Below are 15,623 nucleotides of genomic sequence, written 5' to 3' on the forward strand. Positions count from 1 at the left end.
ATTTAAGTTGTATCACTACAAGGAAGAAACAGTTTTAAGGGTAAAATATAAGTAAAATTGACAAAGTGAATAACCAGAGAATAGCTCCTTTTGCCAAGATACATGCCGGTATTTTTAAATTGTGATGAAAGTAATTTTATTCAAAATTTTTACAAATTAAAATTTTTTTTATCTCCTTACAATTTTCTACAGAATAGCAATATTATGGAGTATAATTTTAGAAAATATTATGCATTCTCTTGAGAAAAACATCTGGGGACTAAGGGTTCAGTAAAACTGCTCACTGGACCTATGACTACTCTCTTTTCAAGGCTATGGTAAAGCTTAGAACTTAGCCCTTCGGCACCGGCCAAGTTGTACCTTGTACCTTTCATTTTCTCAATTCTCAGGCTCAATCTCTCTGAACCCAAGGGATATATCTGGTTGCCATACAAGTTCACACATTCTCCTTATAACCACCTATCAGACTGCAAGATTGCACACAATAAGTCTGCAAGTTTTCTTTCATCCATTCTGATTTTAAATCACTTTAGCTTAAAGATACATAAATTTGACAAATGCAAAAACAAAACAAAATGGGAAAATCTGTTTCCAAAGCAGGATTTCTAGTTCTAAAACATCCTGGTGACTATGGAGTCAGCAAAGGAAAGGAAACCCACACAGTCAGGAATACAACCCTGACTTAACAGAACTCAAGTAATCGAAACAAAACAAAACAAACAAAAAGCCCTGGGTTCTGAGCAACCTTCTCCACTCACACCAACTCACCTGACCTCAGTTTTACTTTTTCTTCTGTACTGGTGACGAAGGAGAAACTGGGAGGTGAAGTAGGAATTCCCGAAGGTAGAGCAAAGAAGGCCAAGAAGCCAGGCTCTCCAAACACCAATCAGAAACTGCAGACTCAAAGTAAGTGAGCTTTTAACTAGTTTAGATGCTATGTTAAACTAGTTCCAAGTAAACTGGCTTTGGATGGAAAAGTACAAAAATTTATCAGTCCTACCAACTAAAACCTGATGGGATTTTTTGATATTTGAATTTACCTGATTTACCTAAATACACCATCAATTTTTAATTTTACAGAGTATGTTTAAAATTATTTTGCTGCTTTAAAGGTGCATCAATATAAGAAGTCCTTTCAAAAGATTTTTCTTCCACTAAATTTTCCTTAATGGAATATTTTTGGACAAGTTGATGCATTAATCTCCAAAACATGTCCCTTTACAAGGATTTAAAATTTTTTTCTGCCCATTATATGTATAGCAAATTATTGCATCATAGGTTAGAATATGGTGTTTAAAGGATGCCTTTTTAAATTAACACTTCTGAAACTCATTTCTTATAAGACCCACTCCTTAATTTCACTACTACCTATCCAGAAACAAACACTACTGTCACAAGATAATGGCAGTGATTTGCACTAGCCAAGAGTCCAAATCCAAAACTGTCTGGGTTTTCAAGTGTGTCTGTTGTTTTATACCCCAAACCTTTTCTCTCTTCCCCAGTGTGTGGACTATAACGGGGTAACTAGCAAAACCTGTAGGCAAGAAATTTTGGTGTCAATCACCATCAACAAAAAGTTTCAAGGTCTCTGGCTATGGATCACTATTCAATGGATTACACTCCTGGCGAACTACTAAACCTGACCGACCGTATCCACAAGACAAAGACATCACGAAAGCGAAGGAGCAAATCCATGCACAGCCATTGTAGGATCTCTGGGGCTATGATACAGTGATGAAGGGTGGAAGGATACCTGTGGCACAGGAGGGCAATCACGTGATTTTCTTCACACAAGGCCGAAGGGCTCCTTACTCCTAGCTAACAAGCAACACTAGATAGTTTCCTTTTTGGCTCATTGACTCTTAGGCCAATTCCAAAATGGGTGAGAACATATTAAAGCACTTGTCTTCAGACTATTATTTTTCTGGCCACATAGTGAAATGTGTACAGGAGTCATGAAGAAAATAGCAGTTTTACAAATATTTCACCCAGAGCACAAACTTTTGACATCAAAAACATAAATCACATAATGTACGAATATTGCTTTTCTTTTTTAAAACTCTTAATATATACTTGTTTGATGCATTTACCTATCAATTCTTGTTTGGGAGAACACAGCCATGAGATGAAGACTGCTGGGGGAAATGTCAACAATCCCTTTGGTCCCAAGCTGCACACATGTAGGAAGGGTTACAGGAAACAGAGGCCACCAAGGAATCGTTTGCATGTCTTGTTTGCTACGTTTCAGAAAATGTAACATTGGTATTATAAAATAGTCGTTTTCATATAAAAGATGGTTCTTGCAGCATCATTCACCTCTCCCTTCAGAAATCATGTTAACAGAGATCAGGTTCTGTGGGTTTATATTTTCTTTTTCTCCAAGAAGTCGAATTTGAAAACAAAAAAACAATGTGACACTGTCCCTCCAAAAGTAAAGGATGAGACACTCTTGTTTGATTTTGTGGAAGCTCAGGCTGAGCGCTGAGGGTTGGCCTTCATGGGTGGGACAGAGCTGTCAGAGGGGCTGCTTTTCTTCCAGGAGCCTCACCGTCACATCACTGCTGACTGGGCGCTCACTATCCCATCAGTCAAGCCTTCTGAGGAGGTTCAGTTTCCAGATCAAACGGCCACCTGGCACCAAGTCCTACCCTTCAGCTTCCTCGATGGGTTCTGGTGGGGACAGCAGAGGTGCGGATGGCAGAACCGTACTTGTTCCTCGAGAGACCCGGTCTTGCTCTGTGTTTGTGGATAGGGAGGCCACAGCGATAGGCTGAAGCAGAGTGGTGGTCATGCCAGTGGTGACTGTCAGGCTGTGGCCAGAGCCCTTGAGGGTAAGATCCGGTGTGGGGAGGAGTGGCTTGAGGATGCTGACGAGGCAGAAAGCTGAGCCACTTTTAGGAATGAAATTCACCTTGTTTTTGTCAGGACAGTAAAAAGCTGGGATTTCGTGAAGTTGTTTTGGCCTAAACATAGAACAGACAACCCCATACTTTTAAATCACTCAACATTGGAAACACGCTTTTATTTTTAAAAACAGGTAACTTACAGAAACATAAAAGGAATAAAAAACACATACTATAGAAAAAAATAAGTATCTCCAAGTGCAGGGCACCACTCCCTGTTGCAGCATTCAGTTCCCTCAAGAATCCCAGTACCACACAAGTGACTCAGAGTTGAGATCTAAGACAGCCAATAGGAATTGAAACTTCCTAAAACAAAAGAAAATCTAGATACTTAAAGACAAAAATATGTTCCACTATCACGGTGTGTGCTATTCTGAAAGAAGACAAAGAAATCAAGGATATACGATGTCCGCCTTCTGCTAAATTCTACCATTACATGACTAAATGGGTAGGTGTGTAGGTGTGGGTTTTCTTTAGGGCTCTTGAAAGTCTCTTTGAACCAACTCTAACCATGACAGCTGAGTAACGTAATGTAAATGGAAAATCAAGATAAGATTGTTCAGTCACATGAGGGAGATACAAATTGTTCAGTCACATGAGGGAGACACTAAATTAAGTTAAGATAGGAAAACCTGAATAAATCAAGACTTAGCTTATATGAACATATGACAAGAAAAAATTATTGTTCTCATCTCTCTCAGTAACAATTCTGGTAAAATCTAAATGTGCCATGTCCATACTAGACTCTGAGGTACAAAGATGAAATAAACCACAATGGGGAGATGGACCGACTCTGTAACTCTTATAGGGGGTTACCTGGTGGAATACCTTTCGATAGAATTTGTCTCTTCTGTAATCATACCTATTCTATGCATTTAAGATCCATACGCTTTACCAGGCTGCCAGACCTGACCAGGGCATAACAGAGGATAAGGGTTCTGGTTGTGATGACAAAGCTTTGTGAGAGGTTCAGAGGCAGCAGCAGGGAGTGGGTAATCTGGCATAAGAGGAAGAATCTAAGAGAAAGTGGCTACCCCAAGACACCAATCTGTGAACCAAGTTGAAGGCTGAGTAACAACAGACTCAAGGAGTGGGCAGCAAAAGGACACCTTGCATGCAGACAGTGCTCCGGCTGCCAGCTTTTATTAATGTAAACACTACCCATGGACAGCTTTGGCAAACACAACTATTTAAGAACAAAGGAAAAGAGCATCTTTGAGTTATGTTTTCCTTGTCCCGTATTCTTTCTTGAATACAATGGGAACTTAACAGGCCAAGGACTTGTGGAGCCATCAGTACATGCAGGTAGACAACTGAGAGAGGAATACATGTCTATTTTTATCATCCAACAGGATGGTTTTCCACTCCTTAGAAAAGATAGGAAGCTGAGGTTATTTTCTATAAACAATGCATGAATTTTCCTTTTTAGATAGATTTACTGGAGACAATTTTTCTTTTTTAATTCTATTTTTTTTATAAAGGGAACAAATTGTATTTCTTTTTTTTTTTTCTTGAACAAATTGTATTTCATATATATAGTTTTATGATACTTTTCATCCTTCCCCCACCCTCCGACCCTTCTCTCTCTTTTCTTATTTCTTAATGTTTTTATATTAGGGAGACAAAAACTCAAATTCTTATACACCCAAAGGGTGTGTTTTTAATGCAATAATGAATTCATTTGAGGTTATCTTACAAAAAAATGACTCTAGAAACTGGCTAATAGATTTTCAGGATGGTATGACATTTCTTGAACACAAAGAAACTCTCTCATTACAATAAAATTCTTGATATGGAAAACATTTTCCAATGACGGGATTCTAGAAACTGCTAAATTTCCTTGCTGTTTTTATGAAAGACTAGTAACATACCACATGCACAGTAATGTAAACAGTAATAGGCTGAGTAATGACCAGGAGCAAGAAACAGAACACCAGAAGTAAGTAACGCCAAAAACTGCCCCTGTGTCCTCTTACAGTTTCTATCCTAGCTGACCTAGAAGAGTCACTCTCCTAATCTTTCACAGCTGGCTTCTAGGAACATACTACCCAAGAACAACAGTATCTGGCCCTTCGAAGTATTCTGTACAGTTAATCACCTCAAAGTATTCTCCAAATTAAGAACCATACATACAAAGAGGGAAAAAAAATTCCTGAGAACTAGCTAATACTTTTGTCTTCTTTATGCAGTTATTCTGAAGGACTATGTCTCAAAAGAAATATACTACTACCAACAAAATCCCAATATTGCAAAAAAGGCCTTAAAAACCAGGAATTTAAGGTCAAGGAGCTCATCACCTGGGATCAAGGTGTCATTACAAAGGACTTAACCAAGTACAGATCATACGGCTATGTTGTGTGCTATCATCAAAAAGAACACAAAGACTGAAGCACAAAATCTGGTGTTGTCCTTCCTGAGTTTAAACCTAACTACTCCTCCTTCTCTCAGGTAAATAGTTCATCTTGAGAAAACAATAGATTGCCCTTCCCTCCCATCGCCCCCCCCCCCCCCCCCGGTGGCCCAGGTCAAAGTTATTTCTTCAAATCAAAAGACATAGAAAAATAAAAGATGATTAAACAGGGCAGGTGCCACAGCATAGCAGCCTAAACTATATCGTGCACCAGCTTCCCAAGGGGGGCACCAGATCAAGTCCTTTGACTACTGGATATGGCTCCCTGCTAACATGCCTAGGGAAACAATGGAGAAGGGCACAAATGCTTAGGCCTCTGCATCCATGTGGGAGACCTAGAAGAAGCCTCTTGTTCCTCGCTTCAGACCAACAACGATCTGCCCGTTGTGGTCATTTGGGAGGGTCAACCACTGGGTAAAAGATCAGATAAAAGATCTCTCTGTGTGTTTCTCTTTTTCCTCCATAACTCTCCCTTTCAAATAAACAAATCTTAAAAAAAGTGATGATTAAACAACAAAAATTTTAAGTTAGGACCAAGAGCTTCCGTTCTATTAATGCCAGTATGTCCAGTGGCTTTTGCTCCAATTTTGTCACAGTAGGGCTAAAAGAGAAACTAATATTTTTATGATTTTAAGCAATTTGTTTTATTGACAGAGGGCTATAGTTACCACTAAGAACAACTTTAAGGGTACTACTCCTGTTAATTAATTTTAGAATATAATTAAAACAGTAATAGGCTTCTGTGTTAACATTTTATACACCAGCATAATTTATAATAAACATTGTATTAAAAAAGAATAGTTTGTCTTCTAATACACCAATGTGCCATAAAATGTGTTAAGGCTTACCTTATGTTCCTTTTACCTGTATCTGTTCATACACATGCCTGTCTTACCTTCCCTTCTTTTAGACACAACTAATGTGAAGTAGATAGCTCAGATTTAGTCCTGAGAAATTATCTAAATTCAGCAGTGTAAGCCAGACTGCAGGACACCAATCCATGTAACAAAACTACTTAATTCAAATTGCTTTGAGTCAATCAAATGACTGCATGACTTTATACCTAGGTAAATGTCACCTGCCAATGAGAAGATCAAAGCTCGATAAAGGGTCCATTGAACCAACTGATTTTCACTTCACAGAATGATCCCATTTCTTAAAAACAATCATGAAAAGACCTAAGTTACATTTTAAAATTAAGCCTAAGACTTTCATGAGGTATTTGTTAAAGGTGTGGAACCCAGGATTGATCTCCCTATCAAATCATTCACCAGGCCTGGAGTGATGCCAGGGAATCTGCACTTGCAATCACTTTCCCAGTTGATTACGATGCCAACGGTCCAGGGAACAAACTCACAGAAATACGGGCTCGAAGTTTGCGCTAGGTGGCACCAGCAGAAACTTACAGGCTGACATGGTGAACAAAACTAAAATAAGCAGTTGCTTAAACAGGAGCTTTCAACTGAAGCAGAGGAGAGACCAACAGTGAAAAGATAGCTAGAAGAGAAGCTGAAGAGATTCAAAGACAATGTTCTTTGTGTGGTAAGATTATGCAGAATTTAGGTTAAAGAAAAACTGATAAGACATGAAGGAAAAACAAGAGGCTGCCAGAGGCTGCCATCCCTGAATTCTCTTCAAAATGCTGACAGTGGAAGAAGACAAACTGTGTGACCTAGAGAGCAGGCTGGACAATATCCATTTCTATCTTAGGTTTCATAGTAAGAAGCAGTCATAAACATGGGTCTTACATTTCTAACCACCGTAGGTTGCACTGAAAACACTATTACCACTGTTCATCCCTTAATTTGCTCTATCTTACACATAGCTCCAACCTTGCGGTTATTGCTTGTAAAGCTGGGAGCTATTGTTGTTGAAAACAAGCTGGGTAGAGTCTGAGTGAACTGAGAGTCTACACTGAGTGCTGATTAGAGAGTACTAGCCAATGGAAAAATGTGAGTACAGAAGATCACATCCTAACAGCACCAGATACTTTAACAGTTATATAAAGTAATGGAAATGGTCCCTATATTTAAAGAAAAAATATAATTTTTAAGTCAATTAAAAAGGAGGCTGGGGGGAAGGAAACATTATTTTTAGAACTATATTTATGAACTATATTGAACCTCTTAAAAACAAAGATACAATTTAAATCTAAATCAAAATAAATAACTAAATAAGTGATTTGAAAAACTGGAGACCAAAAGCAGAGGCTGAAGGGGAAATGATTCTTGCCCGAGCGCACACAGATTAGGCTCTGAGGCCCATCTTCAGCAAACACACTGTGGAAATCAACATGTGACCCTGATAAGACAATGTTCAAAAATGACAGCCACAGGGATACTACGGGGACAGGTGAGGAAATTTAATAACAACTGGGTATTAGTAGATACTGTACTTAGTTTGGATTTTCTTAGGTATGACAATAGCGTTGTGGTTACCCAGGAGTACTATGGTTAACTTTTAGCAGTAGTGAAAAAATGCTAACAATGTAATCAGAGTGGCAACCTAAAGGGTGATACTACATTATGGTTCCAGCTTATTTTAAAATTCACACGTTTCCTTGGGTGGGGGAGGGATACTTACGAGCATTCTTCAAAGACTTTGACCCTTTCGCAACCTTCAGGAGGCTCCCTTTTGAACATGTAACTGTTGTTAGGTTTGGGTGAGGTTGCATATTTAGGCAAAGGAGAGTTGTTCCCATTCTCTGCAAGAAATAATACACTGGATTACTAAGAAACACTCCTCCACATCAATCACACTATATTTAACTGTTCCTGGCCTCTTCCCAAGAATTATTTGAGGGCAGGAAGATTGTTTTATTCAACATCCTCCAACAGCTAACACAATTCTTGGTAAAGAGGAGGTAACACGTCTTTGTTAAATAAGTCATGTGAACAAAATATTTTTAAATTCTTTTTCACTTAAAATTATCATTACCTCACTTAATCCTCGTACTGAACAATGATCTAGCGGCTGTCTCATTTTTATTTTTTGTTTTTAAGGTTTATTTGGAAGGCAGTGCTACATACAAGGAGAGGAAGAGAGATGGAGGGAGGAAGAGGTAGGTAAGCATGTAGGTCGGTCTGTCTTCCATGCTTTCATTTACTCTTCAGATGGCCAACAAACAGGGCTGACCCAGGCTGACGCCAGGAGCCCAGTCCCCTGTGCAGCTAAGTTTCCTACGTGGGTGGTAAGGGCCCAAGTACTTGAGCCGCCTTCTGCTGCTTTGCCAGATGCACTAACAGGGAGCTGGATAGACAGTGGAGACCCCAGCACTCAGATGGGATGTTGGAGGTGCAGGTGGCAGCTTAACCAGCTGCAGCACAAGCACACACAGTCATCCTTCACTTCAGTACAAGGGTTGAAATGGTTCTTCATTACTTACAATGAACGCTTGGCTTGGAATTTGTTCCTCTGGTTATAATCTATGCTCCAAGTAGTCAGAGCCCTGTATACCAAAGAATTCACTTTATGAATCTCCCCTTACTCAAGGGAGTGTGGGGGAGGATAATTCTGATTTTCTTAAACTTCTTCAAAGCCTGATACTTCCAAAATGTTTCCAAATGAACTCTACTCAAGGAACATTTATTTTAATACTTTGGTTCAACACTGATGTCATCAGTTTACACTATATTAACCTAAAATTCTTGTTATGTTATATAACTATCCTAGATTTTCAGTTATATCAAGCGACAAATTCTTTACTGCCAGCAGCGCTATGTTCAATTTTCTTACAACGTACATTAATAGAGGCCAGCCAGTCACTCATCTCCTAAAGTCATATGCAGCAGTCCACAAAATCTACTGAGTTCTAACAGTGTAAGTTCTAACAAGTATAAGGAATGGGAAACCAAGAGAGATTTTTAGTAGCCATGTTTCATCTGACAACAAAGGAAGGAGAGAGGGAAGAGAAGAGGACAGGGAAGGCAGGGAGGAGCCAGCACTGTGGTGCAGAGCGTGAAGCTGTTGTCCATAATGCAGCATCCCACAGGGGCTCTGGCTTGAGTTCCTGCTGCCCTGTTTCTGATCCAGTTCCCTGTCAATGTGCCTGGAAAGCAATGGACACTGGCCCAACCACTTGGGTCCCCTTGTAGGAGCTCTAGTTCCTGGCCTGAGCCTACCTCAGCTCCAGCTGTTATGGCAAGCTGGGAAGCCAACCAATGGCTAGAAGGGTTCTTTTCTCTCTGTCCCTTTCTTTATTGCTTGACCTTTCAAATAAATCAATACATCTTTTTTTTAGGAAAAAAACAAAAGGTCTGCTGTTTACAGCTGCTCAAAATCTGTAGTGACTTCTTCAACAACTTCATTATTTCAGTGATTTAGGAGATTACAGTATCAGTCATCACCACAATGGGGCATTCTTGGACACTCAGCTGATCCACAGATAAGATTCTAAATAGATGACTGCTGAACCCAGCTCCACAAATCAGAAATAAAGGTTAATAAGGTACATAAATGCCCATCTTTTACATCAGGTTTCCTATGAACAGTAGTCTTGTATCAATGCAAATCAATAAATCCTATCAGAAATCTCAGAAATAGATCCCCAAAAACACTAACTTGAAGTCTTTGTGTTCAGTTAAATATTAAGGTAATAAGATACTTTTAAACAAGACTTAAAAAAACACACACAAAATGTTTTGCAGTACAAATATGCACATCATTTATAAAAAAATGTTTTTAATAAGGAAGCTGTATTAACAAGTGCAAAAAATATGGAAATAAAAGCCCATAAATCCACCCAACTAGACCACCACCTGAGTTTCACAGTAAAACCTACTATTCTGTACTCCAATTTTTGTAAACCTATGTTTCTAACACATTACCCTAGCAGCCCACTTCTGCCAGAATGAACGATACAATAGGTGGCAGTCATTCTTCTGAGAACAACCCCAGCACAGTACCTTTATCCCTGGGATCAACAAGCAGGTCATCAGCTGAACAAGGACTCTCCTCACTGCCTTCGTTAGAAATGGTGAGGAATGACGTGGGGGACACCGACTGAGAGCGGCTGCTGTTGTTGCTCCCCTTGTCCGCCCCGCCGGGAGTCTGGGTGTCGATGCTCCGGGTGCTGCTACTTCTCTGCACCAGTGGGGGAGGGGCACGGTGCCCATCTGGAATGTCTTGTGGCTGTAAGAGATGTTTCAAACATCAATCTACTCACCACTGATTTCAAAATTCACCAACAATGCACCCAGTCAACCTTCCCCTGTAGTGCCAGGGCCTCACAAATTAGAAATTGCTCTATACCTACGAGGTCTTTGTGCTTATTACTGACATACCGCTGTCTAAACTGATTCCTCTTTGTGTGGGAGTGAAGACCAAGCGAAGACTTTGTATTCTGCCCACTATCACTGAAAGTTTAAAAGAAACCTAAAAGGAGAGAAAGGTGAATCACAGCAGTGCTACGCGGAAATCGAGCAATGCCTGTGAGGCTCACTTAGCAGGGGAACCAGCTCCCTGCACACCTTGATGTACGTACCATGCTCACTCCATGGTGCAGAAGAAACAGTGCTGGGGAGCTATGTCTTCTCTAAGCTAATTCAAGCTTTTATCTTGAGGAGAAGGATCTTACACATCAGTAAAATACCACTTCAAACTCCCTAATTCCTCCCTCAGTGAATGGAGGCTTAAATAAATGTACTCTGAGTCTTTCAAGCCTGAAGTAGTTTTTCTCATTGTTTTAATGGGAATCACTGTTATGCATATTCAAATTAGGAGGAGGGATAGACTGAAGATAATTTCTAAATGCATTTCATGATTATACAGCCTGGCATGTCAAGTAAAACCATGAGTAACTGACAAACAACGAGGAACAAGTAGACTCATGGTTACAAGATGTCTGGTATCATACAATTTCCCTCCCATCAAAATGCACAAGCCAGCTCTGTTACACGTAGTCATAGCAAATGAGAAATACACCACCTAGAGTAACTTTTTTTAAAGCAAAGAATTTCTGTCTAAGAGCTGAGTACATGTTAGAACAGCTGCTTCACTGAGATGCAAAGGGATGAAAGCTTTTCAATCACTTGCCAAGGTCAAAGTTTTTCAAGACAGTTAAATTTTCATTTTCTTTTAACCAGAAGGAAGAAACCTAAGTAAATATGGAAAGCAGAATTGTGAATTAGAGTTCATGTGTGAAGCTGATTTTAAGGTGAGATTACTTACTATTAGCTGTTCTTCCTTTTCCCCAGTCTCTTTAATTATTATTTCTATCTCCTGGTTCAATCCTTCCACACTGTTCCGGAACCGGGAACCTGTTGATTTGGCGATGGGAATTACTGGAATAAGTGTACTCTTTGGAACAGGAGCCTTAAGACAACAGGATGGAGAAAAAGGAAAGAAGAGATTTAACATTGTCTTTTATTTCTCTAGATTGAAGCATACTTACAACTGGCTTAAACTCAGGGCCTGGCGCGGTGGCCTAGTGGCTAAAGTCCTCACCTTGAACACCCAGGATCCCATATGGGCGCCAGTTCTAATCCCAGCAGCTCCGCTTCCCATCCAGCTCCCTGTTTGTGGCCTGGGAAAGCAGTCGAGGACAGCCCAAAGCCTGGGGACCCTGTACCCATATGGGAGACCCAAAGGAAGTTCCTGGCTCCTGGCTTTGGATTGGCACAGCACCGACCACTGCACTCACTTGGAGAGTGAATCATCAGACAGGAAGATTTTCCTGTCTCTTCTCCTCTCTGTATATCTGATTTTGTAATAAAAATAAGTAAATCTTTAAAATAAAAATAAATAAAAACTCAAAGGGGCTGGTTCTAGCAGCAGGCTGTACACTGCCATCCGTGTGCACCAGTTCAAATCATAAACGTTCTGCTTCTGATTTATTCAGGAAAGGAAACTATAGCCTTTATTTTTTCCCTTTTTCCCAAGGCCTATCTACTAAAGCCCGATTATATAATACAGGAAATAACCTGATTTTCTAGCAAGATACTATAATAACAGGTAAAATATGCATTAATAGTTATCTGCTCATGTCTAAAGGTTCAGCATGCAAAAAAAAAATCTTACATACAGTCCTGTTGTCAGGCATTAAATGTGGCTAGCCCATACTTCAATTAGGGAGGTTTCTGTGAAAGACCTTGTACAGAAGAAGGTGGACAAGTGGATTAAGGCCTCTAGTTACTTATCACTAGTTTCCTTGAATGAATAATCTTGTCACCTGATAAAGAACTTAATGTTAAATTTGTGTTTCTCTGTTTTACTTTCTGCTCATCTGCACAACTTAAGGGGAAAAATTAAATAACACAACAGTGATGCTTAGAAAAGACAGGAAATGTGAGTCAAAAGCCCAGGGGAAGCCCTGCTTTGAAAGTCAGAGTACTTCTTGCCAGCTTATTCAGTGAGCGCACCTGTAATATGGGACAGGAAGTGGTGGTGGCAGGGGTCCGCCTCACAGTCCTGTGGATAAAATGAGAAGATCCCTGCCCTATCTTGTATAAGCTCAGAAAACAGTAGCTATAATTTTTATTTTCTACTTGCCACTATTTTTTTCTTAAAAACACTTTAGTATTTTTCTATTACTCTTGTATTTTAAGTTTTTTCCCCCAAATCCCACTTTTCTTTTACATATTGTGTCTCATAACTAACCTTTTTTCTTAATTTGAAGGGCAGAGTGTGTGGGAGAGCAACTGAGTATATGCAAACTAGCTCCAACCTGCTGGCTCACTCCCTATATGCCCATAATGGTTAGGACTGGATCCAGTTCCACAATCCAGGTATCCCACACTGGTGGCAGGAACCCAGTTCACTCTACCATCACTGCTGCCCTCCATGGTCTGAATTAGTACAACAGTGGAATCAGTGGCTATAGCAAGGAATCAAATCCAGATTCTCCAATATGGAAAACGGGCACCGTAAGTGCTAAGCTAAATGCCTGCCTCTCCTTCCCTTTTCTAAAATCCATGTCTCCTGAGATGTAACAGATTTAACCTGCTGCCTGCAATGCCAGGATCCTGATGGTTGAAGTCCCACAGATTCCCTGCTTCTGATCCAGCTCCCCTCTGATGCTTTTGGGAAAATAGAAGACCCTACACCCATGTTATAAAAAATTAAATTTCTATTATAATCTGTAATCAATAACCTATAAATTTTCAGCAATATGAAGTGGTATGCAAAATAAGAATGATGATGTTTTTAGAAGATAAATGTAGAATTAATTTACCAATTTACAAATAGAAAGTTATGGTACCTGTCCCATATATTTACAAAGCTCTGATCAGCCCTTGTGTTTCTTCTGGTTTTTCCTTTCCCAAAATGAAAATATAATTGTGTGTGTGTGTGAGAGAGAGAGAGAGAGACAGACAGAGAGCCCTCTCTCTCACCAGATACTGACCCCCACATCACCTTAATCATCGATGTCTGTTTTACAGAACTGGGTGGAAATGGCATACTGAGGACGCTAACATACCCACCCTTCATTTTACTTTTCCTTACAACCATTTAATAGGCTTAAGAAGCTATTTAAATATAATCCAGAAATGTGGCGACCCAGGAAAATTGAGTATGTCCATTACATTTTTACCCTGAAAATAATTTTTAACTACTACTATCTTCCTTAATGTAAAATTAAAAGTTTGCACTGAACAAAGAAAAACAGAGTTCAATCACCCAGTGCTAACAACTGTTAATCTAATAAATACTCTTCTATCCGGGTATTTTCCTCCAAAAACACACATTTCTAACCAGAAACAGACTGTACTGAGTGCTTCATATTTTCTGTTTTTTACTTCATATCAGATCTCTAGTATTTATCCTTTAACTCTTTTATTGATTATGTCATTTGTATAGCTGCATAGCATTTCTGCAACATGGGTACATTACAAAATAAATGCACCACAGAACAAACAATTTCCAACTTTTTTTCCCCAAAAAGTCACTATGGACATCTTACGTAAACAATTGTACATATAGGTAAACACACCTTTAGGGTAAATTTCTGGGTTAGATGAAAATCCTGGCCAAAAGAACAGGAAAGATTTCTCAAGACTTTCATAATTTCAAACTGAACAGTAAGATATTTCACTCCTCACTTTTTTTTTTGCCAGATCTATATAAAAAACTTTAGCACTGACCATTAAATTTGCTTTTAATGTCTGCTTATTTTTACAGACTAAAAACCATCTCATCTCTAACTTCTGTAGTTGAGCATAAGTGAAGATGATTTTCCTCCTCTTTATTTTTGTTTTTAAAGATTTATTTATTTGAAAGGTCAGAGTTACAGAGAGGGAGAAACACAGACATCATCCATTGGTTTACTCCCACTATGACCAAACAGCTATGGCTGGGCCAGGCCAAAGCCAGGAACCAGGACTTTGGTCTGGATCTCCTATGTGGGTGGCAGACACCCAAACACCTGGGCCATCTTCCTTTAGTCTTATCAGGCCGTTAGGAGGGAGCTGGACTGGAAGTGGAGCAGCTGGGACTTGAACCTAAATGGAATGCCAAGGTCACAGGCAGTGGCTGTGTTACAACACCGGCCCTGATGGTGAATTTTTTACATAATTAGTATCATTTGTCCATTTTATAGCAGGGAAGGGGACAAGGAAGACTTGCTTTTCCCTTAATTGACTTGAAAGAGCTCTTTATAGTTTACATATGAATTCTTCATGTTGTACATATTGAAATTACATCTTAATTCTCATTATTCAAATTCTAACTGGCTTAAATGTTGTTCACAGTTATTTAAAGGGCATTTCTGGATCTTCTGTGAGGACAGTAAGATGAAGTATCTGCTCACCTTTTTCTTAGACATTCAGACATTTGCACCTCAAAATCCATTCAAAGGTGTGTCTCCACAGCTACATATCAGCTAAAGGTTAAACTGTTTCTAAATGAAGTAACAGGGGTGGGTATCAGAGCAGGGTAAGCCATCATCCACATGCCTACTGGAGTGCCCGACTGAATTCTGGCTCTTCTGCCTCACAGCTATACACCTGGGAAGAAGCAGATGGCTCCAGTTTAGGATTCCTGCCAGGCATCTGGGAAATCTGGCCTGAGTTCCAGGCTCCTGGCTCCAGCCTGAGCAGCCTTGAGTATTCTGGGCATTTGGGGAGTAAAGCAACAGATAGAAGATTTCTGTCTCTTATTCTCCTTTCAAGTAGACTAAAAGTAACATCATATTTGATTTTTAGTACTCAAGTATGACTTTGAATGATTAAACACTTAGTTTTAAATTTCTCATACTTTGATCTGAAAATCTGCTTGGTGTTGACAAGTTGTTCTCCATTATTCATGCTACTGACACATTAAATAAAAAGTCGGAAAACAGCTAGGATTAAAGAGAAAATACAGCATAAACAAGG

The 15,623-nt window shown here is 39.5% G+C and overlaps 1 protein-coding gene across 1 annotated transcript in view; it reads right to left on the reverse strand.

The window, feature by feature from the left end:
• Window positions 1-627: 627 nt before the first annotated feature.
• The window catches only part of LOC121168116 (protein FAM117B), an 86,110-nt gene continuing 71,114 nt past the window's right edge, over window positions 628-15,623 (reverse strand). The window contains exons 5-8 of the mRNA XM_040997906.1: window positions 11,482-11,625; window positions 10,218-10,443; window positions 7,897-8,017; window positions 628-2,963 (exon numbers count right to left, since the gene is read on the reverse strand). Of these exons, the coding sequence (XP_040853840.1) occupies window positions 2,645-2,963; window positions 7,897-8,017; window positions 10,218-10,443; window positions 11,482-11,625 (810 nt within the window). The 3' untranslated portion in view covers window positions 628-2,644. The remainder of the gene's footprint in view (window positions 2,964-7,896; window positions 8,018-10,217; window positions 10,444-11,481; window positions 11,626-15,623) is intronic.

Source organism: Ochotona curzoniae, unplaced genomic scaffold, assembly GCF_017591425.1.
Source record: "Ochotona curzoniae isolate NIBS_2020 unplaced genomic scaffold, NIBS_Ocur_1.0 patch58, whole genome shotgun sequence".
Classification (NCBI taxonomy): Eukaryota; Metazoa; Chordata; class Mammalia; order Lagomorpha; family Ochotonidae; genus Ochotona; species Ochotona curzoniae.